General features: G+C 62.1%; 2 protein-coding genes across 12 annotated transcripts in view; both read left to right on the top strand.

Moving 5' to 3' along the window:
* The window catches only part of ARHGAP39 (Rho GTPase activating protein 39), a 78994-nt gene extending 62261 nt beyond the window's left edge, over positions 1-16733 (top strand). For 5 of the 9 annotated variants that reach the window (XM_067017664.1, XM_067017665.1, XM_059043228.2 and 2 more), the window contains 7 exons: positions 364-1720; positions 3533-4094; positions 10065-10157; positions 13297-13370; positions 13749-13948; positions 14643-15294; positions 15374-16733. In XM_067017664.1, the coding sequence (XP_066873765.1) occupies positions 364-1720; positions 3533-4094; positions 10065-10157; positions 13297-13370; positions 13749-13948; positions 14643-15294; positions 15374-15568 (3133 nt within the window). In that variant the 3' untranslated portion in view covers positions 15569-16733. The remainder of the gene's footprint in view (positions 1-363; positions 1721-3532; positions 4095-10064; positions 10158-13296; positions 13371-13748; positions 13949-14642; positions 15295-15373) is intronic. The other 4 variants (XM_067017670.1, XM_067017669.1, XM_067017671.1 and 1 more) reach the window with 4 other exon arrangements.
* A 2286-nt stretch (positions 16734-19019) lies between these two features.
* On the top strand, positions 19020-24160 carry LRRC24 (leucine rich repeat containing 24). Of its 3 annotated transcripts, none has more exons than XM_067017690.1 (5): positions 19020-19698; positions 21476-21729; positions 21885-22163; positions 22333-22492; positions 23135-24160. In XM_067017690.1, exons 1-5 carry the CDS (start codon positions 19110-19112, stop codon positions 24055-24057), a joined length of 2205 nt encoding a protein of 734 aa, XP_066873791.1. In that variant the 5' UTR covers positions 19020-19109; the 3' UTR covers positions 24058-24160. The 3 variants fall into 3 exon arrangements, with proteins under 3 accessions (XP_066873791.1, XP_058899269.2, XP_066873792.1); XM_059043286.2 differs by having other exon boundaries at positions 22324-22492; XM_067017691.1 differs by having other exon boundaries at positions 19607-20418; positions 22324-22492.
* Positions 24161-24263: the final 103 nt, after the last annotated feature.

Raw genomic sequence — 24263 nt, 5'->3', positions numbered from 1 at the left:
AGGGCCTCAGCAATGAAGAGTGCACAGCTCGCTACTGGGAGCCCCGGTAGGCACCAGGCCCCCACGACCTGCAGCCCCCGGGGGGCAGGTGTGAAGAGGACAGTGAGAAATGACCAGGCCTTCTGGGCCCTGATGTCAGACACTCATGAGGTCAGCGGGTGGGTAATGGGTCCAGGCTGGCAAAGGGATCCGATTTCCACCTCTCCTCGGTAACCTGTTTCCCCTGGGACTTCCCCCAGGTAACCTGCCCCCCACAAGACCTCCCTGGGTAACCTGTTCCCCCCAGGACTTCCCCAGGCAACCTGCCCCCCTAGGACCTCCCCAGGTAACCTGTACTGCACCGCCCCCCCCCGCCCCCACCAGGACCTCCTCGCTCCGCTGGAACTCGGGCACCAAGGAGCGCATGCTCATCAAAGTTGCCGACAGGGAGCCCAGCTTCCTCTCCCCCCAGGGCAACGGCTACCCCCTGGACAGCCAGCCCAGGGGTCGCTCCCGCAGACCCTCCGGGGGACAGCACTCGCCCAGCCTACAGACCTTCACCCCCGACGCAGACAGCCCTGTCTTCTTCTCAGAGCGGAGGCCGTCGCCCTTCCCGAAGAGGGCTGAGCGAGGGAGCTGCTCCCCACTGCTGGCCCAGCCCCGCAAGCCCGCCACCGACTCTCAGCCGTCCTCCCCGCGTTATGCCTACGAGCCCCCACTCTACGAAGAGCCCCCCGTGGAGTACCAGGCCCCCATCTATGACGAGCCCCCCATGGATGTGCAGTTTGAGGCTGGTGGGGGCTATCAGGCTGGCTCGCCTCGGCGGTCTCCCAGCCGCAAGCCGCCCAAGCAGGCCTCCGCGTCGCCCTACCAGCAGCTGGTGCTCACCAGGCAGAAGTGCCCCGAGCGCTACCTGAGCCTGGAGTACAGCCCGGCCGGCAAGGAGTATGTCCGCCAGCTGGTGTATGTGGAGCAGGCCGGCTCCAGCCCCAAGCTGCGCGCGGGCCCGAGGCACAAGTACGCGCCCCACCCAGGTGGCGGTTCCCTCTCCCTGCAGCCCAGCCCCTGCCTGCTGCGCGACCAGCGCCTGGGGGTCACGTCCGGGGACTACAGCAGCATGGAGGGGCCCGAGCTGCGGTCTGCCCAGCCGCCCGTGCCACTGCCCCAGGCCCAGGACGATGCCATGTCCTGGTCCAGCCAGCAGGACACCATGTCCTCGACAGGCTGCTCTCCCAGCACACGCAAGAGGAAGAGCAGGAACCCCTCTGCGTGCCACGGCCCCAGCGCCCTGCCCACTGAGGGCCCCGGGGACCGCGACCCACACGGCCAGCAGCCCCTGACGGAAGAGCGGCCCCTGTGCAGCCCCAGCCTGGCGCCCACAAAGCGTGCAGAGGGCGAGGCGCGTGAAGGGGACGGGACCCGGGGCGAGGCCGAGCCCTTCCTGGCTCAGGCCCGGCTGGCCTGGGAGGCGCAGCAGGCCCACTTGCACATGAAGCAGAGGGGCAGCTGGGACTCACAGCAGGACGGCTCGGGCTACGAGAGCGACGGGGCCGTGCCGCTGCCCATGCCTGGGCCTGTGGTGCGCGCCTTCAGCGAGGATGAGGCGCTGGCCCAGCAGGAGAGCAAGCACTGGCAGAGGGGCGCCTTGGATAGGCTCGCCTTCCCCCAGGTCCTGCTCGAGAAGAGCGTCTCTGTGCAGACCAGCCTGGCCTCCCCGGAGCCCTACCTCCACCCCTCTCAGGTAGGGGCAAGGCCGCGGGCGGGCCCCCGGGCAGGGGTGGTGTGGCTTCACGGTTCCCAGCAGGCGTGAGGACAGATGGTAGATGCCCCCCAGGTCTCTGCCAGCACGGGGGTGTCTTACCTCGGCTACTGGTAAGGCCCAGCAGTGCTGCCAGGTCACCAGGGGGCCAGAGGCCATGTCCTGATTCCAGGCCACAGAGTCCGCCACCTGCCCACTGAGCCCTGAGCCCCTGTTCTTCCACCTGTGAATGGCTCTCAGGTGAGGAGCTGTGCAGGTAGAGCACCACGCGCTCCTTGGGTGGCTCAGAGCCTGGGGCCAGGACACATTCAGCAAGCCCCAGGTGGCTCCCAGAACCCCACGCTGCAGCTGGAGCCAAAGCAGAAGCCCAGCCTGCATGATCGTCTCTGCTCAGTGCTGGGCGTGGACATCCATCAGGCCCTCGGGATCCATGTGCACCTTCTGCCCTGGTTGTGAGCAGGGAGCACATGCTGCCCGGGGCCTGGTGTGGCCCTCTGTCCTGGTTCTCACCTTCTGGTCGCTGACCCTTCACGCCAGTCTGCTGCTTGAAGCCAAGGCTGAGGGTCTGCCCTGGCCTCTGCTCAGAGCCGGCAGTGGCCACCGGGCCTCCCGGGGTCAGCATCCTCACGTCCACCCCCCAGTCCTGGTGGGGAAGACATGCCCAAGAACTGCGGCATCGTAGGTGGCTAGCTTCCCCCGGGGCACTTAGTGATCCTCCAGACTGGAGAGCTCAGAGCAGCGTTTCTGTCTGTGGCTTGTAACACAGGAGGACATCGGGACAGATGGGAAGAGGCGGGGTGGGGGGGGGCAGGTGGTAGCTGGAGTGTGAGCAGCTGCGTCCTGGGGCTCCCGGCTCCCAGCGTGTGACCAGGACAGCAGGACTCATGGGCCCCAAGGGCCTGACCGAGATCCACTCCTGGCGCTGCCCAGAGAGCTGCCTTCCCTGCTTTCAACACCAAGGGTTGGGGAGGCCAGCGTGGGTTTGGGGACAAGAGCCCGCCTCCCAGACAGGGGACAGGAGCCCCCAAAGAGTATTGGGTGAGGGGCTGTTATCTGAGTGCAGGTACGTGGAGGCTGTTGGGGGCGGGGGCGGGGGCGGCTTGGGGCGACGCTCTCCCTTCCCCGCGTCACGGGAGCGGAGGACCACGGCCCACGGCCCCCTCAGGGCTGGCTCTGCCCCTCCACGTGGCATCACTCTTCCCGACGCCCGAGACTACAAACGCTGTCTTTTTTGGGGAAAAGGGTGCAGCCGTTGTGGCCCAGAGATACTTGCGTTTCTCTGTCAAATGTTGCATCTGGGGGTTTCTGCCGCTTTGTGGGGCTGCCCTTCCCATCTGAACCAGCAGAAGCCAAACAGCCACCGCAAGGCCAGTAGGAGGCAGCACCTTCCTGCGTCCACGCGCGGTCCAGCTCCCTGCCTGGGGAGCCCTGTGAGCGCGGGGGACGCAGCGTCCCCAAGCCCCCTCCCACCTGCGGCTACGGCGGCCCAAGAAGCCGATGAGACGCACTCGCGGCTCCCTCCTGCCCCCAGACCCGTGCTGGCCACCCCCAAACCTCGGTCTCCGGACCAGGGCAGGCCCCTCCCGGAGGCCGAGCCCACAGGGTAGAAGGTCAGAGGGAGGGCTTCTCTGGGTCCCTGTTAGACCAGTACAGGGCGCAGAGCTGGAAGCCCAGGCCCGGCCTCACCCCACCCCACCCCGACCAGGCCTCTCTCCTCCAGCAGCTTCAGGGCCCGCTTGGGGTGGCTGGGTCACGTGGGGCCCCCACCCCCTCACAGCCCCCTGTCCTCCCCAGTCTGAGGACCTTGGCACCTGCGCCCAGTTCGAGAGCAGCCGGCAGACCCGGAGCGTGATGCCCAGTGCCAGCTGCGTGTTCCCCACCTTCACACTTCGCAAGCCGTCCTCGGAGACTGACATCGAGAACTGGGCCTCCAAGCACTTCAACAAACACACACAGGGCCTCTTCCGGCGGAAGGTGTCCATTGCCAACATGCTGGCGTGGAGCAGCGAGTCCATCAAGAAGCCCATGATCGTGACCAGCGACCGCCACGTGAAGAAGGAGGCCTGTGAGGTCTTCAAGCTGATCCAGATGTACATGGGCGACCGGCGCGCCAAGGCTGACCCACTGCACGTGGCCCTGGAGATCGCCACCAAGGGCTGGAGCGTCCAGGGCCTGCGGGACGAGCTCTACATCCAGCTGTGCCGGCAGACCACCGAGAACTTCCGCCTCGAGAGCCTGGCCCGCGGCTGGGAGCTCATGGCCATCTGCCTGGCCTTCTTCCCGCCCACGCCCAAGTTCCACTCCTACCTGGAGGGCTACATCTACCGGCACATGGACCCCGTCAACGACACCAAAGGTAAGACCCAGACAGGACCCCTGGGCTCTGCCACCAGCTCAAAGTACAGGCTGCGGCTAGAGCTTCCGTCTGCGCCGGCTGGCACCTGGCGGCAGCAGGTACACAAACACAGCATCTCCCGGAGGGGCACATCCTTGGCCTCCACTGGGATGCGGGCTCCTCGGGCAGCCCCTTCTCGGCACTGAGGCCCTGAGAAGAGCCACAGGCAGCTGTGGCACAGGGTCCCTCCCTGACCGTGGGCTGACAGGTGGGGGTCTCCTTGAGGACGCACCGCACCCATGTCTCCGCCAGCTGGCATCCGCTCCACTCCGAGGCTACCATCCTGGTCACCTTGCCTGGCGAGGGCAGGGAGGCCAGTCAGCCCGTGTGCACTTACAGCGTTTGCCCTGGCCAGGCTCACGCTCTGCCTTGTGGCCGTCGCAGGAGGGCTCCTGAGGGCAGCGTGGAGCGTGGCACACTGGCCCGGCACCAGGTCTGAGGTGACCAGCAGGCTGTTGAGGTGCTGTGAGCTGCGCTGGCCTGAGCCGCCTCAGGTGTTCAGAGGTTGGGACCGCCGTGGACAGCAGCCTGCTGACGGCTGCCTGGGGCCGAGTGCGGAGCCGCATGTGCCCGGCGTTCCTGACGGCCACGCGTCGGGTCTGCGTGGGCCCCGGCCTGGCCTTCCCTGGGGAGGACTCTCGCCCACGGTCCTGCCCGCCAGGCGGTGCTCTCCTTGGGCCGGGAGCCGCAGGCAGCACCTGCCAGTGCAGCAGGCCGTCTGTCACCCCGCGTTCGTGGGTGTCTGCCGTGCCAAAGATCGCTCAGTGGGAGTGGCCGTCCGTGCTGGTCTAGCCGGCGCTCTGCCCCAGCCCAGGTGCGGGGGGCTGAGGCCTGTGCACACAGTGACGAGGGCTGCGGGGCAGTGGGGGGCCCGGGGAAGGTGTGTGGAGCACGGGCACCATCCGGCACACCAGCCGTTTAGGGGCAGATCTTGGAAGCCACGGAAGGTTTGCTCAGGCAGTTTTTGAAGCAGGGTTACCGAACGCTGCAGACGGGTCTCTCCAGGTGGCTCCCTGGATGAAGTGGGCAGCCTGGATCTGCCTCTGTCTTCTCAGACCTTCCCAGGAGCAGGTGGGCCCCCAGTGGCTTGATGGTTCACCTCAGCCTCTTCCAAAAAGGTCTTGAAACGTCCCTGCCGTGAGCTGGAGGTTTGGCCTTGTGTGTCCACCGCTCAGCACGCAGCCCTCGGGGGCCCCAGAAGTGCTTGCTGAGCGAAAGGTGAGTGAGCGGTGGACAGAGGCCAGAGGCTCCAGGCTGTGCCCTCTCTGGCTGGGGCGTCCGTGGAGAGCCGGACATCATTCAGCAGGACGGCGCCGTCTTGCACGGAGGTTAGTGCACTTTTGCCCTAGTGTCTATGCCGTGGGAGCCAGACTGAGAGAACCGAGGTTCAGCCTGGCAGCCATGGTTTTGAGGCCCCGGTGGTCTCTGCCCACAGACCACGCTGGGTCTGTGTGGTCCCGCTAGCAGGGTTCTGTGTCTGTGGGATCTGGTCTCACATCTGTGGCACAGGGCTGCCCTCCAGCCAAAGCCCTGTCTCCAGCCCTGAGACCCGCTCCTGGGTGGGCGTTCTCCGCCAGGCCCTGCTCGTCACTGAGCCCAGAGGAGAGGCCTCGATCTCCCTCCCACTGGCCCTCGTCGAGAACATGGGTGCTGGCTGCCAGTCAGCAGGGCAGGCCCCGTCAGCCCACACGGACCTAGCCTGTACTTAGAAAAAGGAAATGCAGTCCATCCTGGGAGCACCAGCGGGGGCAGAGCTGAGCTGGCTCCCGTGGGTGGGGCCTCACCCGGAACCACACTGCCTGCCTTGGCCTCAGAAGCTTTTGATTCATCTGCCAGCATGTGTGTGACATCTGCTGTGTGGTCACCACTCTGAGGGAACAAGGTACCACACGGTGAACCCCAATTCCCGTGACCCCACCCGCTGGCTTAGCCTCGGCTCGCACGTGGTCACACCTTTGTACCAGCCACCACCAAGGTGACTCCACAGCTTTTCTGCCCTGGACTTCCCTAAGCATGCGATCAGCACAGGCACCGCAGGGGTGCTCCACAGAGAGCACACGGGAAGGCTGCGGACCCTGAGGGATACGTGTGCCTTCGTGCCTTCAGCAAGACATTGCCTTCCAGGTGAAGACGGCAGGATGAACCCGTGCACTTACTTGCATTCCACCTTGAACTCACGATGAAAGAACAGTGAAGGAATTTTTTAAAGGCAAAAAAAGAAACCTCGCAAGGAAATGTAAAATGCTGCAGCCACTAGGGAAAACAGAATGGCAGTTCCTCAAAAGATTAAAAATAGAATTACCATAGGATTCATCAATTCCACTTGTGGGTATATACCCAAAATAACTGAAAGCAGGAACATGAACAGATATTTGTACACCCATGTTCATAGCAGCATGTTCACAATAGCCAAGAGGTAGAAAGCAGCCCAGGTGTCCGTTGATGGATGAATAGATAAATAAAATGTCATCTGTACACATAATGGAATTATTCAGCCTAATAGGGAAGGAAATTCTGGCACAGGCTACAACATAGATGAATCCTGAAAACATTATGCTGAGTGAAATAAGACAGACCCCAAAAGACAAATACTGCATGAATCAGACAAATAACTGTATGAGGTCCCTAGAGTAGTCAAATTCATACAGAATGGTGGGTGCCATGGGTTACGGGGAGGGAGAAATGGAGAGTTGTTTGATTCGTACAGACTTCCCATTTGGGGAGACGAGGAAGTGCTGGAGGTGGATGGTTGCGACAACTGCACAGTAATATGAATGTAATTAATACCCTGAAGTGTACAATTAAAAATGGTTAAAATGGCAGATTTTATGTTACGTATAATTTATCACAATAAAAAATACTAAAACCCACCAGGACAAAGAGAATAGAAGAGAAAGAACAACTATGCTTTGGAAGCTGAAAAGCACATGGACAAGTGGCTGGAAACTGACCTGGCAGACCAAGAAATGTGGATCCCAAGCAGGTGGTGGGGAAGCTGACAAGTCAAAGCAAACCCTACCAAGCGCAGCAGTGGGTGGAGCCAGCTTCCCCCTGCAGTGGTATGGAAGTGGGGGTGACCATGGAGCTGAAAACTAAAGGACTAGTTGAAGGTCTTTCTAAGAAGCAGAGCAGCTACGGTGGAGTGGGCAAGGTTAAAGACTCTGGACCCAGAGCATCTGGACTCAGATCTCAAGCCACTTTTTCAAAATAGGCCATATTCTGAGCCACAAAACAAGTCTCAGTAAAGGTTAAAGAATGTGAGTCATAGGGACTTCCCTGGTGGTCCAGTGGGTAAGACTCCACGCTCCCAATGCAGGGGGTGCGGGTTTGATCCCTGGTCAGGGAAGTAGAAGCCGCAACTAAGAGTCCTCATGCCGCAACTAAGACCCGGCACAGCCAAAATAAATAAATACTAAAAAAAGAAAATGTGAGTCACAGAAAGTGTGTTCTCTAACCACAGTGGAATTAAATTGGCAATTAACAACACAAAGATATCTGGAAAATCCCTGAGTATTTGGAAACTAAAGAACATACTACTGAACAATCCATGGGTCAAATAAAAATGAAAAAGGAAGGTGCAAAGTATTTTGAATTGAAAGAAAATGAAAACAAAACATTAAAATTTGTGTGATGCAGCTAAAGCAGTACTTAGAGGGAAATTTATGGCACCTAAATGTCTGTATCAGGAAATAAATCAGTTAGCTCCTACTTTAAGAAACTTAAAAAAAAAGAGTGAGACGAAATTATATCAACAAGTAAGGAGAAGAAAGGAAATGATGATCAGAGTAGAAATCAATGAAAGAGAAAACATAAAAAACAATGTGGAAAAACAGGAAACAAAAAGCTGATTACTTGAGAAGATCAACAAAATTAATAAACCTCCAGCCAGGCTAACCAGGACACAAAGAAGACATAAATTACCAATATCAAGAATGAGAGGTAATATCATTACAGATTCAACAGATGTTAAAAGGATAGTAAGGAAATATTATGAACAACATTATGCCAGTAAATATGACAATTTAGAGGAAATGGACAAATTCCTTGAAAGACACAAACTACCAAAGATCACTCAATAAAAAATAGATAACCAGAAAAATCATATATCTATTAAAGAAATTGGTACTTTATAAAACTTTCCCACAAAGAAAATTCCAGGCCCAAATGGCTTCACTAGTGAATTCTATAAAATATTTCATTGTTTGTGTAGCAACTAACTCAGAAAATTGAAGTGGAGGGAATATTTCCCAATTCTCTCTATATCAAAATTAGAAAAGGATATTACCAAAAATTTGAAAAAGAAGCACAGATAGTATCCCTCATGAGCAGAAGACAAAAATGAACCGTATTTTAGCAAATTAAATCCAAGAATATATTAAAAGGATAATGCATCTTGAATAAGTGGGGTTTATCTGAGGAATGAAAAGTTGGTTTAACATTCAAAAATCAGTCAATGTAATTTGCCATATCAACAGAGAAAGGGCTTCCCTGGTGGCGCAGCGGTTGGGAGTCCGCCTGCCGATGCAGGGGACACGGGTTCGTGCCCCGGTGCGGGAGGATCCCACGTGCCGCGGAGCGGCTGGGCCCGTGAGCCATGGCCGCTGAGCCTGCGCGTCCGGAGCCTGTGCTCCGCAACGGGAGAGGCCACGACAGTGAGAGGCCCGCGTACCGCAAAAAAAAAAAAAAAAAAGGAAAAAACCCCCGTATGATCATCTCAATAAGTGTAGAAAAAGCATTTGACAAAATCCAACATTCCATTCCTGATAAAAAACTTGGACGAGAAGGGAGTCTCTTCAACCTAGTATACACATGTATCTTTCCTTGCCCTGCCAGCCTAGGGCCTAGAAGCCATGACACCCCAATAGCATTGAGGACACCTGACCCGCAGCTCTTGGTTTCTACCATTTTCCATTGAAAGGAACCGGAGCTGTTTGGAGAAACAGCTGATTCTAAGGCCGGGGTAGGGAATGTACAAGGTGCAGTGCCAGAAGGGAGGATGTGCCAGAGGGGAGGTGATGGGGGGGGTCACAGGACACGGGTCACAGGACACGGAGCTCCCCCAGGGTCAAAGCCGGAGCACTTTGAGCAACAGAATAAAGTCACATTGACTTGTGACCTGACAACGTAAACTGAATATCCCTCAGCCCAAACTGATAGAAGAGATTAGATAGATGCAGGGTTAGAGTTAGGGGGCTTCTTCCGCAGAAGAATTCCAAATACGGGACTTCCCTGGCGGTCCAATGGATAAGATTCCACACTGCCACTGCAGGGGGTGCGGGTTCCATCCCTGGTTGGGGAACTAAGATCCCCGAATGCCGCGCAACGCGGCCAAAAAAAGGAAGAAAGGAAAGAATTACAAATAATTTATGTAGGTCGGAGGGTCCACCGTGAGGGGAGCGTTGAATCCCACCTCAGTGTGGGCTGTGTGACTCGACTTCCTTCCAGAGCACGGCATGGGGGGGTGGAGGGTCCGCGTCGACGGCACTGAGTTACTTTGTGCGGGGTGTTGGGGGGGTGCCCAGATCAGCCAGAGAGGGGAGCCAGGCCCCTCCTTTCTCGCTGAGCACCCACTCAGCCCCTGGAGCGCGGCCACGTAGGAACCAGGTGGCTGGGCTGCGGCCCTCTCAGGGGGCTCCCTACCCCTGCCTTTCTGTCGGCCAGCGGGTCATGAGCTGACCACATCCTCTCCCCACTGCCCAGGGGCACGTTCCTGGCACCTCCGCAGCCACACGACCCAGGGGTGCCCACACACCCAGTCCTGTGCCCAGCACTCCCCTCCACCTCTGGCTGGGCATCAGCCCATCTCCCTCCAAGGGGTCCAGGAGGCTGGGGCGGTGCCCTCCCAGCTGCCCGGGGTCAGCCCCGAGCGGGACCACGTGGGCACGCGCTCCTCGTCGTGTTCTGCGGCCTCACCCTTTGTTTGCTTCCCAGTGACACAGCACATGAAAGCGCTCCTGGAAAGGAACACTAAGAAGAAGTCCAAGTTGAGAAAGAAACCCAAGCCTTATGTTGAGGAGCCGGATGGTAGGGCCTCTCCCGCAGCCCCTGTGCGCTGCGTCTGCACAGCTCTGCTCTCCGGCCTCGGCCGCCTGGCCTCCTCTCTCTAACCGCTTCTGGGCTGGGGGGACGGTGGGGGGGGGGGCACTAACCGTCAGGTCTCCTCCCGAGTGGGCTGGAAGCTCAGGTCATTGACAGGGCTCCTGGGAGAGGCCACACCTGCCCTGCGCCTTTCTCCACTGTGCTCAGAACAATTTCCAACGTGCATGCTGGGTTCTCAGTGGGGAGGGGCCTGCTGGAGGCACCCCTAAGTGAGGGGGTGCCCTGTGGGCAGGTGCCTCCCCAGCCCTGACCTCCAGCTGGGCCACCCCTGGGGCTGGGGGCCAAGCCTGGCATTGTTCCCCTGGGGCCCCCAGCACGGCCCATCCCTGCTCTTCTCCTGGGCCCTGGCTCAGGAGCCCACCCCCACCCCAGCCCCAGGGAAGCCCTGTTAGGCCAAGGCTGTGCTCTCCTGGCCAGGAGACCCAGCCATCCATTTCCGTCCCATGAGCCTCCCTTCTTGGCACCAGGGCCCTGGGACCAGCCCCCAGCCCACCTGTACCTGGTTACCCACACTTGCCCCACTCTCCTTCCTGTGAGAGTCACCCCTGGCACCCCTTCCTCTGAGAAGCTCTCTGGCTACATGCTATCCTCACCAGAAGAAGGGGGGCAGCCACAGTCCAGGATTCCCAGGCGCCCTTGGGCCCCTGTCCTTGGGGACAGGCGCGGAAGGAGCTTTGAGCTCCTGCCTGAGCCCATTCACTGGAGTCCCGATGCAGCAGTGAGGTGGGGCTGGGGCTACAGAGTGCAGGCTCCTGTGGGCCGGGGCGTGGTTGGAGCCCCGAGGGGGTTAGAGCCCTGTGCAGAGGACCCCCCGGGACCCAGCAGAGTCCGTGCTAAGAGGTGGCAGGTCCTGGCCACGCCCAGCGGCCTTCGAGGCTCTTGGCCTGGGCACCTGGCACAGCAGCAGAGGCTCTGGGAGGGCTGCTTCGTCAGTCGCTCTGGGGGCCGCTGTCTCTCCGCTGGGTGGCAGCATGCCCTGGCGAGGCCAGAACGGGGCAGTGGACTCAGAGTCCCCCACAGCACCAGGTGGGTTTCCCTGGGTTGGCCACGGGCACTCAGCGGACACCCCGTAGTCTTGGCCTAGGAGGCAGCAGAGGGGCCCCAGGCACACGAGGCCTCAGTGCCTGGTCTGCCCACAAAAGCTCGGACTCCAGCAGCTGCAGCCCTTAGCCGAGCCCTCACTCCATGCCAGACTGAGGTCAGCTCTTCATGGGCACCTGTCCCCATCCTACAGAGAGGAAGTCAGGCCCGGAAAGGCTGCAGCACAATTGCCAGGTGAGAGGTGGTGGCCCAAGGATATTCAGACCGCAGCCTGTTGGAGAGGCTGGTTTGGCCCCAGGAAGCCCTGTGAAAGGAGGTCAGGGCGAGTCTGCCCACGGGCCCCAAGCCCAGGGACAGGAGGCTGTCACCCAAGGGAGGGGTGGGCACGCTCCCAGGACGGGGAAAGCGAGCAGGTGCCGCCTGCTGCCTCGCCGCCAAGCACTCCCTGGGCTCCCGGTGATCAGGGCACAGCCCGGGTTCCCTGTGCCTGAGCACCACCCACTCTCCCTGAACCAAGAGCTTGCCACGTGGGCCAGTGGCGGAAGGTTCCAAGTGCTGTGTCCCCAGCTGGCTGATGGGTAGCTGCAGCTAGGGTTCTCTGTTTGGGTCTGTGGGTCCCCAGGGACCTGAAACAGATTCTTCAGGGTTTAAACACCTATAAGAAATGTTGTTTTCATTTTGATTACTCTAAAACAGAACTCCCTTAGCAGTTATAACGGCAGAAGTATTTTGTGATAACGAGAAATGAAAAGGTTTTCACGAATGAGACATGTTTGTGTTCTTCACACTGAGGTTCACGGAGCCCTGTGTCCTCAGACAACTGCTTCCATTAAAAAAGACTCTGTATTTGAGACTTGGGTCCAGAGGCACCCCTCAGGCAGGGAGGCCCAGCAGGGGCAGCGCCTTACAGGGAACGGGCCTGTCCTGAGCCTGGAGGCACCTGGCCGGCCCGTCTGTCTGCCCACCGTCTGGGGCAGCCCGGCCCACGTGGCTCCTGTCTTGCTGCTCCTTCCCTTGCCTGGGCCAGGAAAGATGCGTCACACGTTTCAGACCCTCCCTGGGTGGGGTCTCCTCCCCACTCCCTCTCCCCCCTCCTCCCTTTGCCTCCAGCCCCCCACCCCTGCCCGCCGCCCCAACGCACCGTATCTGGAAAGACCCGTGGCCTGAGGTCTTTGCCCTCGGATTGCTGGCCCTGCCACCCTCCATGACCACCAGCTAGAACTGCTGCTTTCAGGGGTGAGGTTTTAGAAAGCCCCCTCCCTTGAGAAAGGAGACCAGGCCTCCTGTCACCTTCAGCCCTCAGGCAGCGTCACCATGTAGTCCTTCCCCAGCGTCGCGCTCCCAGCGAAACCCAGGCTCAGGACACAGGGCACCCCTTCCACACTCAAGCCCCTCCCAAGTGAGCCAGGCCCCGGGCCTCCCTCTCCCTGGCCCCTACCCAGGCAGCCTCTGGCCAAGCAGGCATGAGGTACTGTGGGCTAAGGCCCCTCCCTGGGCTGCCCAGGCCTCTGGCTGGAAGCCGGGCTGCAAGAGAGCTGGGCCTGCTGTCCAGCCCCCCCAAAGCTCCGTCCTCCAGCGCTGGCCCAAGGCGACGGGCGCCGAGTGCCTGCAGGCGTGAAGCACGTGGAGATCACCCTTCTGGGGGGCTCCCCAGGCCCTGCCCTGTGCTGCCTGCGCCTCCCCCGGAGGAATAGACCTCATCCCCAGCCTGACCTTCCTGGCCAGGGGGAGGGTTGGGTAGGCTGGCAGAGGGCTTCCTTCTTCAACCGGGCTCCTCTGGAGGAGAGGGCAGTGCCCCTCGGCCTCTTCCCATGAGTTTACTTCTGAAGGGCGGCCCAGGAGTCCAAGGACCCACTGCCTGGGGCAAGCAGCAGGCAGGAGGCTGGTCAGGCCTGGGCCCCCGGGTTCTTGCAGGAGCCACCTCTCCTCACCCTCTGGCTCCTTCCTCTCTCAGTCCCTGGTTGGCCTGCAGCCCCAGCTCCCACTCATCCATGCCAAGCCAACTGGCACCATTCTTTTCCAGGGGTGGCAATAAGCACATATGCCAAGTACTGTTACCACAAGCTGCAGAAGGCAGCCCTGACTGGGGCCAAGAAGGTACGAACTTCTCCCAGAACAGCTGGGCAGAGGTGGGCGGGCAGCCTGTGCCGGCGATGCCTAGACAGAGTCCGGCGGGAGGCGGGGGCTGCAGATTTGGGGAGGGGGCAGGTGGGGCAGTTAACGGCTCACAGTGCGGAGGGTGCCACCTGGAGCTTCTGATGCTGTAGGTGGCCCAGCAGGAGGCCCCTCCGGTGACGCAGGGGCCAGGGAGTTGGGGGGTCCCCGGCTCGGGCCTGGGGTTCACAGGGACGAGAGGACAGGAGGAGGAAAGAGGGCGGGGGAGCCCGGGGCGGCCCTTGCAGGGGTGTAGGGGAGAGAGGGCTGGGAGCCGGGCGCCGGGCCGCACTGGGACAGAGAGCTGGGCCGCCTTTGCAGGGGCTGAAGAAGCCCAACGTGGAGGAGATCCGGCACGCCCAGAACGCCGTGTTCAGCCCGTCCCTGTTTGGCAGCGCGCTGCAGGAGGTCATGAGCATGCAGAAGGAACGCTACCCCGACCGGCAGCTGCCTTGGGTGCAGACTCGGCTGTCAGAGGAGGTGCTTGCGCTCAACGGCGACCAGACGGAAGGCATCTTCAGGTGCCCTGCAACCTGGGCCCTGGGTGTGGGGGCTTGGGTGTCTGCACCACGTGTCCTGGGCCGACGGGGGCCCCTGCCTCAGAGCAGCCAGAGAAGCCCCCCGAGAGGCCAGCGTGCAGGCAGGGAGGGCAACTTGGAGCAAATAGAAGGACCGGGCACCCTGTGGCCAGGAGGGTGGGGGGGGCCCCATCTTTAGGAGGTGGGTCAGCGGGATTGTCCCCCCTGAATGGCGGCACACCGGAACCCAGACAGGAGAGCTAGCCAGGGACAGCGCCCTTGCAGAAATGGCCAGCAGGGAGGGGCCCAGAGGGCACTTGGACACCAACCATGGGCAGGGCCGGGAAAGATGCAGCGACGCCCAGCAAACGGCCCTCACCTGTGAGTGGAGGTGATGGCCCCGAACCATGGAGGGTGGCCCATGGCCAGTCTCACTTGCTGTCATGACTCACCTTCCCGGGACCCGGGACAGGTGGGGAAACTGGCTTATGGGTTTGGGCCTCAGGAACCATCCCGACGAAGGGATCTGCACGGGGCAGTCAGTAGAGGGATGAGGGAGGGGGCCTGGGACAGGGGACCCCAGCCACACCTCCCTCTGGTAGGAAAGGGGCCATTTGGGCAGAGGGGTCAGGCAGCCCAGCCCTGACCCCGAGCAAGCCCAGCTCCTCCTCCCTGAGACCTGCCCTGTGCTTGGCAGAGTCCCTGGGGACATTGATGAGGTGAATGCCCTGAAGCTACAGGTGGACCAGTGGAAGGTGCCTACAGGTCTGGAGGACCCCCACGTCCCAGGTGAGCCCCCAGCCCCCTCAGCAGCAGGAGCAGCTCGGAGGCTTCAGCCCTCCCTGCTCTCCGTCGTGAAGGGACAGCCCTCTGGTCCGTTTCCAGCACAGACGTCCCCCTGCTGTTGGACAGCCTCCACGGCGCCTCCCTCTGCTGGCCTGCCCGCGGTGGCCGCACAGCCTCTCTTGGTTCCCGGCGCTCGGGGTCCGTCCAGGCCCTCGGGACCAGGCGCCCGCTGGCCTCCGGCCGCGCAGCCCACACGGCTGGGTGGACACCTCCCGTCTGGTCCTGGCCCCTCGCCCCCACTCGCGACACACACGGCCGCTTTCGCCCCTTGCTGCTGGTGGGACGGGTCCCCGGCTGCCCCGCCCAGCCGGAACCCCCGCGCTGCGTCCCCAGCGTCGCTGCTGAAGCTGTGGTACCGGGAGCTGGAGGAGCCCCTGATCCCCCACGAGTTCTACGAGCAGTGCATCGCGCACTACGAGAGCCCCGAGGCCGCCGTGGCCGTGGTGCACGCGCTGCCCCGCATCAACCGCCTGGTGCTGTGCTACCTCATCCGTTTCCTCCAGGTAGGCGGTGCCGCCCCTCCGCGCCCCGCCCCTCCGCGCCCCGCCCCGGCCCACCCGCAGCTCCCCGCTCCCCGCGCAGGTGTTCGTGCAGCCCGCCAATGTGGCCATCACCAAGATGGACGTCAGCAACTTGGCCATGGTGATGGCGCCCAACTGCCTGCGCTGCCGCTCGGACGACCCGCGCATTATCTTTGAGAACACTCGCAAGGAGATGTCCTTCCTGCGCGTGCTCATCCAGCACCTGGACACCACCTTCATGGAGGGCGTGCTATAGCGCGCGGGCACCGAGGGACCGACGATGGGGACAGAGCCTGCCCGGGTGCGCCCGGGCAGGGGGCACGCGGGGAGGGGGGGAGGGGACGCCCGAGAAGCGGAGGTAGCATGCCGGCTCCGCCCATGCCCGCCCCAGCCCTGGAACCCGCATCCCCCGACCCGGGCCCTCGGCCTGAAGGCGCAGCCACGCCAGAGGGGCTGCGGGAAGAGCGCCTCTGCCCCGCCCCAGGCCTCGTGGCCGTACCGTTCGGCGCTGCCCCGCCCACCGCCAGCCGCGGTTCGGCCGCGAGAAAGTGCCTTCTGTTTCCTGGAGCCAAGTGACACTGCCCCTCCCGGCCGGCCCGAGAGCACAAGCCGCCCTTCCTGGGGCTGCTGCGCTCAGCTTGGCCCCGGCCCAGCCCGGCTGCCCATCTTGCTCTTCCTCTGCCCTCCCCCTGACCTGGGGGTCTCCCGATCTGCAACTTCCGCCCTCCCCAGTCCCTTCCCGCCCCCTCCCCCTGCCACTTGTGGCCTCCAGCGTGGTGACTGCACAGGAGTTTGGGGGCTCCAGGGCTCTGGGCTGTTCACCACCAGAGCAGAGCCTGGCTGGTGCAGGGCCCGATGGGCTTCTCTCTGGGTAGAAAGGGGCCCCCAAGCCAAAGTCCTCTGGGGTGGGGGGCAGGGTTGGGCAGGCATTCTTGGGGCAGGGTGGGGGAGGGGCAAGAGTATTTTTTCTTCGTGTAACTATAAATTCAGAATCTATCCCGCATCCCAACCCGCCTGTGTATAGAGATATAAATAGAGCGAAAGATATAAGAACTAAATTTGCTAATGACATAGTCTTAACCCAAATGTTATTTATTTCTGAGTCCTCTCCCGGCCTCTGCAGACAAGTTGAGATCATTCCTTCATTTTCTTCTCCACCCTCTTGGCTTCTGACCAAAAATAAAACCCTGCCCCATCCCCATCCCGGACCTGCAGCAGATGAGAGGGAAGGAGCCCTCAACTGGGGACCAGAGGGGCACCGGGGACTGCCCTTCCTCGAGGCCAGAGCCAGGGCCGGGGGGTAGGGTGGGTGGAGGGGAGATATCTAGACTCTCAGTTTGTACATTTTCCAATTTGTAATTTTGAGTTCCAATTGTTGTAAGACTTAATTTCTCCCCGGTTATATATATATATATATATATATATATATGTATATGTATATATATATATATATATATTTAGAGTTGTTTTTATTTATTATGAACAAAAAAGCCCAGTCCTGTCGAGGCCTGGTGTCCACTGGGGGAGAGTCCTCAGTCCGGTGGTCTCGGGGCCTGGGTAGGGGCGGCCCGGCCACAGACTCTCGCTCTGATGCACGGACTCGAGAGATGACAACACTTTGTGTGAATAAAGTACGTATGGACACTTGCGAGCCTGTCGCCTCCCATTCCTTCCAGTTGTGGCGGGGCAGCTATCAGCGGCCAGTCGGTTGCTGGTGTGGGCAACCAGGGTAGAAGCCAGGCCAAGGGAGAATGAGGGGAGCAGGGGGTGGGGGTGGAGAGCAAGGCAGCTTCCCGGGAATGGGGACGAGGCTCCAGGTAGGCGCGCAAGGTGCGAGGCACCTGGGGTATCACAACTGAGCCCGAAAACCCTGCCTGATTGGGAGGGGGACTCTTTCTGAGCTACCTTACCCGCAAGCTGGCATAGGCTTCTAGGCAGTGTTTATTCACCATCTCTCCGTTCAGCACCCAGCTGGACAGGCAGATTGCCCCACCGGGGGTGGGGGTGGGCTTCCTAGGGGTGGGGGGAGGAGACAGGGCGGGTACCTCGCCCACGTGAGAGCAACCAGCCTCCGAGGGTGGAGGAACAGGGCCCGCATGCCCGGCAGCGCCCCGTTCCCAGCCCGTATCCCTGTTCCCGAAATCTCCCGCACCCGCGTCTCACACCCGAACCCCATTGTCGGGAGGCCCCGCCCGCCACCCCTTTCCCAGCCGGACGGCAGGGCGGCGCGCCCCTAAAGCCCAGAGAAGGAAGTGTCGGGGCCGCCCGGGGTCCGGGGGACAAGCAAAGCCCGGGGGGTGGGGAGGAGGGCGGGGGGTGGGGAGGAGCTCCGCGGCCGCCGCCGGAACCCAAAGCGCGAGGTCGCTGCCACCAGGGGACTTACGTTCGCGCAGCACCGCCCCCGCGTGACCTTCTGGCCGCTTCCGGCACGGAAGGACGATGTGGGCGACGCGCGGAGTGCTGCGGACCTGGGCCCTCGGCTTGGCGCGGTCCCCGGGGACCCGGGCCTACGGTGGGGGCGGGGGCGTCTCCTACACGCAGGGCCAGAGCCCAGAGCCGCGGACGCGCGAGTACTTTTACTACGTGGATCATCAGGGCCAGGTGGGCGGGGCCGGGGCCTGAGGGAGGCTCCCGTGAGAGGCGGGGCCTGGTGCCGGGTTTCTGCGGGTCGGGGCCTGAGGGAGTACCCTGTGAGGGGCGGGGCCTGAGTAGGCGGGGCCTTTCAAGTAAGGGTACCCGACCTCCGCAGTCGCGCTGGAGAGACTGGGGCGTCCGGCCCCGGCCCCAGAGGGTTAGGTCCGAGCGGCCAACCTCCCACACGTGGTTACACCCTGCGCGCTTTGCATCCTCAGATCATGCGGCCCCCAGCTCGGAGCCGCCCCTCCTGCTTTGGAAGCCCTGGCGGGGGCATCCGCCAAATACAGGAGGAAGCAAGTCAGATAACCTCCGCGGAGGAGGGGCACATCTCATTAGAAACTTGAAAGGAGGAGGGAAGAGGAGCGGGAAAGGCATGCCAACCCAGAGAACCTGTGCATGAGGAAGCAAGGCCGGGGGTGCGGGGTAGATGTGGGGAAGTCTGCAGGGCCCCCAGGCTTACCTTCCACGCGCCTCCCTGCACACGGTGTGCACAGACGAGCAAAGAAAGCGGACACCGGCCAGGGCTCAGGCCCGCCCAGGCCTTCTCTCCCTGGGGCCGGCTCTGTCGGGCTTCCCCCGGGACTCAAGGGCCACGGTCTGCCTCTCTGCAGCTTTTCCTGGATGACTCCAAAATGAAGAACTTCATCACCTGCTTCAAAGGTACTGATGGGCCCTCCTTCCCCACCTTCCCTCTTCCTTCGGGGAAGGCCCTGAAGGGCTCCGCTGCCCAACCACACCAAGGGCACTGGCCGTCCTGCGCTCAAAGCCCCCTATCTAGAGTGAGGCCTGGGAGGCTGTCCGACCGCCGGCGTCTGCCCTTGGTGTGACCCAGGGCGAGCCGCCTGCCTGGGGCAGTAGGGCCAAGGGGGCCTCGGGGCCCGGCATGCTGAGCAGTCGCGGCCTCCCTCCCACAGACCCGCAGTTCCTGGTCATCTTCTTCTCCCGCCTGAGACCCAACCGCAGCGGGCGCTACGAGGCCTCCTTCCCCTTCCTCTCGCCCTGCGGCAGAGAGCGCAACTTCCTACGCTGCGAGGACCGTCCCGTGGTCTTCACGCACCTGCTGGCCGCTGGCCCCGAGCCCCCGCGCCTCTCCTACTGCGGCGGCGGCGAGGCCCTGGCCGTGCCCTTCGAGCCGGCGCGCCTACTGCCCCTGGCCTCCAATGGGCGTCTCTACCACCCGGCGCCGGAGCGCGCGGGCGGCGTGGGCCTGGTGCGATCGGCTCTGGCCTTCGAGCTCAGCGCCTGCTTCGAGTACGCGCCCGGCGCGCCCGAGCTGCCCTCGCACGTGCGCTGGCAGGGCAGCCGTTTCGCCCTCACCATGGACCTGGCCCCGCTGCTGCTCGCCGCCCCGCCGCCCTGAGCGGCAGGCTCGCAGCCGCTGGCGCCCCCAGTCCCGCTGCGCCCCACGGGCTGCGTCGCTGCGCACGCGCCACCCGGAGAGCGCGCCGTCCGAGTGCGCGTGCGCGGCGGCCCCGCCCCGCCCGGCGCTGTCCGAGGTGCTGCCGCGGCCCGAGAACCGACGTGGGGAGGGGCGGGGTCACGGGTGCTCTACCCCGTCCGCACACCCCCGGCCTGGGAAGTCCTCGGCGTCCTCGGGTTCGGCCAGCGCTCGCGACGGCAGACCCGGGCGGCCGGGAGGGAGGTGCGGGGGCTCCAGTGCGCGAGCGCGAGCGGCGCCCGCCCCTCCCCCGCCCGGAGCTGCTCGGTGGGCCGGGATTCGGCGGGGGAGCCGCGCCGCAGGAGCGTCAGGTGAGGGGGCACCCGACCCAAGGTCAGCGGGCGTGGGGGCAGGATCAGGGGCTATACCGGCTCTGTCCCCGGCGATCACCGAGAAGGGCGTGCGACCTGGCGGGGACCACGCCCTGCCCTGAACCGGCCCGGGACAGGCCGCACCGGAGGGGGTGCAGAGGGCGCCTTGGGAGATCAAGACACCCGACTCGGGCCTCGCACTGCGCTGGAGAGCGTCGCAGGGCTTCCTCCGTTACCCCTCCAAACTCCCCTCCCCGCACAGATGGGCGCCCCGGAGACAGTGACAGCCTTCACCAAATCCAGTATGTGACACCCCGCCCCCTGCCCAGCCAGATTAGGGGGTTCTCCGCTGAGTAAAAGGATTTCTGGCCTGGCCTCCCCTGGTCTTCCTGCTTGAGTCCTTAACGCTGCCCAGGCCAGCCCTTCCACACGAAACAGCATCTAGTGGGTGTCCGTGTGGGCAGCAGTCCCCTGAGTCTTGAGGAGGAGACCAAGAACCTTCTCTGTTTGAGAGGCCTTGCCACTGGAAACTAGGTGGGCACCCTGGGCCAAATCTTTTGCTCAGGGAAATGGATCCTGGGGACTCAGAGTATGCCACCTAGTTTTCGGGGTTCTTCACACACCTTCTGAGACAACTGGGAACTGCCCCTGCCTGGGCCAAAGCGATTCCATGAAAACTTTTGCTGTGCCTGCTTCTCTTCGGCGATCTTAAATAATCATGTGAGTTACAATTTAGAGCAAGATTTAAACAAACACCAAGGCCACTTGGGGTCTTTCCACATGACTCACTCTCCTAATAGGGAGACCAGGTGAACAGGCAGGTGTTCAGAGCAGGGACCATTTGAGGTGGGGCTGGAGGCTAGCTGATAGCACACCCTCAGCCCTACCATCCCTGGCTTCAGACTGGCTGGCTTCTCAGCCGAGGTCCCCACCTTTACAACAGGACTCATTGTGCCTTGAGCTAGACCCAGGCCTTCTTCTCTCTCTAGGGTCACAGCTGCATGTGTATAAACCCCAAAACACTACACACTCCTTCAGAGTCCAGGAGATCAGTGTTCCCAGAGCCTACTTGGGAAACTACACTAAAACCCAGTTAGTGGCCCAAGGCCCCTCTTTCACACCCCAGCCATTCCAGGGCCCCACCTACCCCCAAAGACGGATGCACCTTTCTCGGAGCCAGCATGGAGCCAGTTCAGCTTCTGAACTGGCTTTCCTATTTGTCTCATCCCCCAATTGTCTAACAGTTTCCCTGAGGAAAAGTTCTAATTCTAGCTAAGCTGTTCTACCAACTCCCACCCCCAGGAGGGCAGGGCCAGAGGCTGGACAAAACTGTGCCTGTGGCTGGTGGCTCCCCTGAGACCAGTTGTGCCCATGTCCTCCATCAGTTCACAACAGGTGAGTCCCAGGGTTGGGGTCATAGCATGAGTTCTAGGGATAAAAATGACTAGAATAAACCCCGGGTCAAGGTTAGGTGAGGGCAGGTACGGACACTAGCAGCGTGGAGCCTTGGGCAGAGATGGGATGTGGAGAGAAGCGGGTTGGGGTGGTGTAGGCGCTCCTTCTGTGGCCTGTGTGGCAAGACCGAGGACATGATAAATTCTAAACCGAAACCTGATGCCCCAGATCTTTATGCCTTTTTGTAAAGGAAGGCAACGAACGTTTTATCAGTTTCTTGAACTAATTTCAAACTTCAAAAATCAGACACGGTGTGTGCCTCCATCCGTGCTTTTCACTGGCTCTCAAGTGTTAGGGACAGGCCTGACCACCTGTGTTTCAGGAGGCGCATCCCATCGGGGCCAGACTGTAGGGAGGCTGCTGAGAAGGCTGCAACTTCGTGGCCTGCGGCCGGTCCCGCAAGAGATGGCCCCAGGGGCGCCCGCACTGCTGCTGCTGCTGTCGCTGCTGTCACTGCCGGGTCTCCCGCCTCGCGCTGCCGGCTGCCCTGCGGCCTGCCGCTGCTACAGCGCCACGGTGGAGTGCGGCGCCCTGCGGCTGCGCCTGGTCCCGTCCGGAATCCCGCCTGGGACGCAGGTGGGCACCGAGTGGGGCTGCCGGGCTGCGGGCCAGGGGTGCCCGCGACACGGAGGGATGGTGTGCGAGCCTCCCGGTGAGTGAATGGGATGCCCTAGGGAAGAGAGACCCCCCCTCAGCGGGGTAAACTCTCTCCCTCCCTCCTTCCGGCACAGACGCTGTTCCTGCAGGACAACAGCATCGCGCGCCTGGAGCCGGGCATCCTGGCGCCCCTAGCCTCCCTGCGTCGTCTCTACCTGCACAACAACAGCCTGCGCGCCCTGGAGCCAGGAGCCTTCCGTGCACAGTCGCGCCTGCTGGAGCTGGCGCTCACCGGCAATCGGCTGCGCGGCTTGCGCGTTGGCGCTTTTGCCGGCCTGGCCCAACTGCGCGTGCTCTACCTAGCTGGCAACCAGCTGGTACAGCTGCTGGATTTCACCTTCCTACACTTGCAGGTGAGGGGGGAGGAGTGGGAAAGAGGTCCTCCTGCACTGCCACCTGCCTTACCGGGCTGGAGTGGTGAAAAGGGAGAAAAGGCAGCCCAGTCTAGCCTGGTAAGAAGGAGACATGTCCCCCAGGGTCCCTTTCCCTGATGACCTACTGTCCCTGCTTCAGCGACTGCAGGAGCTGCACCTGCAGGAAAACAGCATCGAGCTGCTGGAGAACCAGGCCCTGGCCGGGCTCTCCTCGCTGGCACTGCTGGACCTCAGCAGGAACCAGCTGGGCACCATCAGCCAGGAGACCCTGCAGCCCCTGGCCAGCCTGCAGGTCCTGCGCCTCACAGGTACCTCTTTCTGGGGGCAAGGGACTCTCATGCAAAGGTAGCTTCCTTGACCACAATGGTGGCGGTAGGTAGCCAGCCCAGCTGTGGAAGGGGCTCCAGTGGCAGTGTTCTGGGGGGCCCCCCCACCACCCATAGCCATGACAGAAGGCTGCTAGGAGTAGGGGTGCTGGCAGGGTTACAGTTGCCTAAGGGAGACAGAAAAGGTATGAGTCCCTGAACAAACTGGACAGAGCTGAGCGGCTCATACACTTTGGGGCCAGGAGAGGCAGGCAGGAAAAAAGATGAGACCAGGACTAGGGATATTTCCTGGAGACAGCACCCGAAGACAAGGCTGGCAGGATGTCTATGTGCACACAGAAGTTCCCCCCCAGATAGCAAGACTTATCACAAGGACAGATGTCGGAGGAGCGGGGGCTTTCTCTGAGATGGGTGAAGTAAACTGGTCGTGCATCACAGAAAGGAGGTGGGGGTGTGTGGCTGCCCACACTTAAGGAGCCTGGGGTCAGAGAAAGGGTGGCAGGGGTCCCCAACTGTGGGAGGTGAGAAAGGGTCTCCTGCTCTGGCCAACAACCCCAGCCACACACGCCGTGCTCTGGAGCCACCCCTGAGCTAGCTACCTGTCTGCTGCTGCTCTGCCCACAGAGAACCCATGGCGCTGTGACTGTGCCTTGCACTGGCTGGGAACCTGGATCAAGGAAGGGGGCCAGCGACTGCTCAGCTCCAGGGACAAGAAAATCACGTGTGCAGAGCCCCCCCGCCTGGCACTTCAGAGTCTCCTGGAAGTATCTGGCAGTAGCCTCATCTGCATCCCACCCTCTGTGCACGTGGAGCCGCTGGAGGTGACAGCCAACCTGGGTGAGGACCTGCGGGTTGCCTGTCAGGCATCCGGCTACCCGCAGCCCCTGGTGACCTGGAGAAAGGTGGCGCAGCCTCGCGAGGGACCGCCGGAGGCCCAGGCCCAACCTGAAAGCGGGGTGCCGGGCCCAGGTGGGCCCGGGGCATCCGACACGGGCAGCGGCATGCTCTTCCTCACCAACATCACCCTGGCCCACGCCGGCAAGTATGAGTGCGAGGCCTCTAACGCCGGCGGCGCCGCCCGCTTGCCCTTCCAGCTTCTGGTCAACCTGTCCCAGCAGCTGCTGCTGGCGCCTGCGCCGCCCCGGGCCGGCGACCCAGTCAGCCACGAGCCCCTGCCCGAGGCGGGCGGCATGGCCTTTCGCGCTCTGGGCCTGGCCACGCAGACGGCCATCGCGACGTCCATCGCGCTCTTGGCGCTCACGGCGCTGCTGCTGGCGACCATGATCTGCCGCAGGCGGCGCAGGCGCAAAAAGGCACCAGGGCCTCCCGGGGAGGGCGCACTCTTCGTCAACGATTATTCGGATGGGCCCTGCACCTTCGCGCAGCTCGAGGAGCTCCGCGACGAGCGGGGCCACGAGATGTTCGTCATCAACCGCTCCAAGCCGCTCTTCGCCGAAGGCCCGGCGGAGGCGGCCGAGGTCGCAGCGCCCGGAATCGCGCAGAGCCTCCCGCAGCAGCCGCCGGCCGCCTACGAGATCCGCTGCTGACGGGGGGCAGGGCGGACGCGCGCTGATGACGCAAGCCCCACGGATTGGCCAAGCTGGCTCGCCCCGCGCATGCTCCAGCGAGATCAGTAAAGGGTGGAAGCTGCGCCGTGTTGCGAGCCGTGTATGGGGTTCCTGGGCGTCGGGCGGGGCGGAAGCGCCTGCGGACCCCTGCAGATGGAAGTTCTGGGGCGCGAACGGAGGGTAGC

Source organism: Kogia breviceps, chromosome 17 (assembly GCF_026419965.1).
Source record: "Kogia breviceps isolate mKogBre1 chromosome 17, mKogBre1 haplotype 1, whole genome shotgun sequence".
In the NCBI taxonomy this organism is placed as follows: domain Eukaryota; kingdom Metazoa; phylum Chordata; class Mammalia; order Artiodactyla; family Physeteridae; genus Kogia; species Kogia breviceps.
Note: the sequence above shows the minus strand (reverse complement) of the source record. Positions and strands in the feature narration are given on the sequence as shown.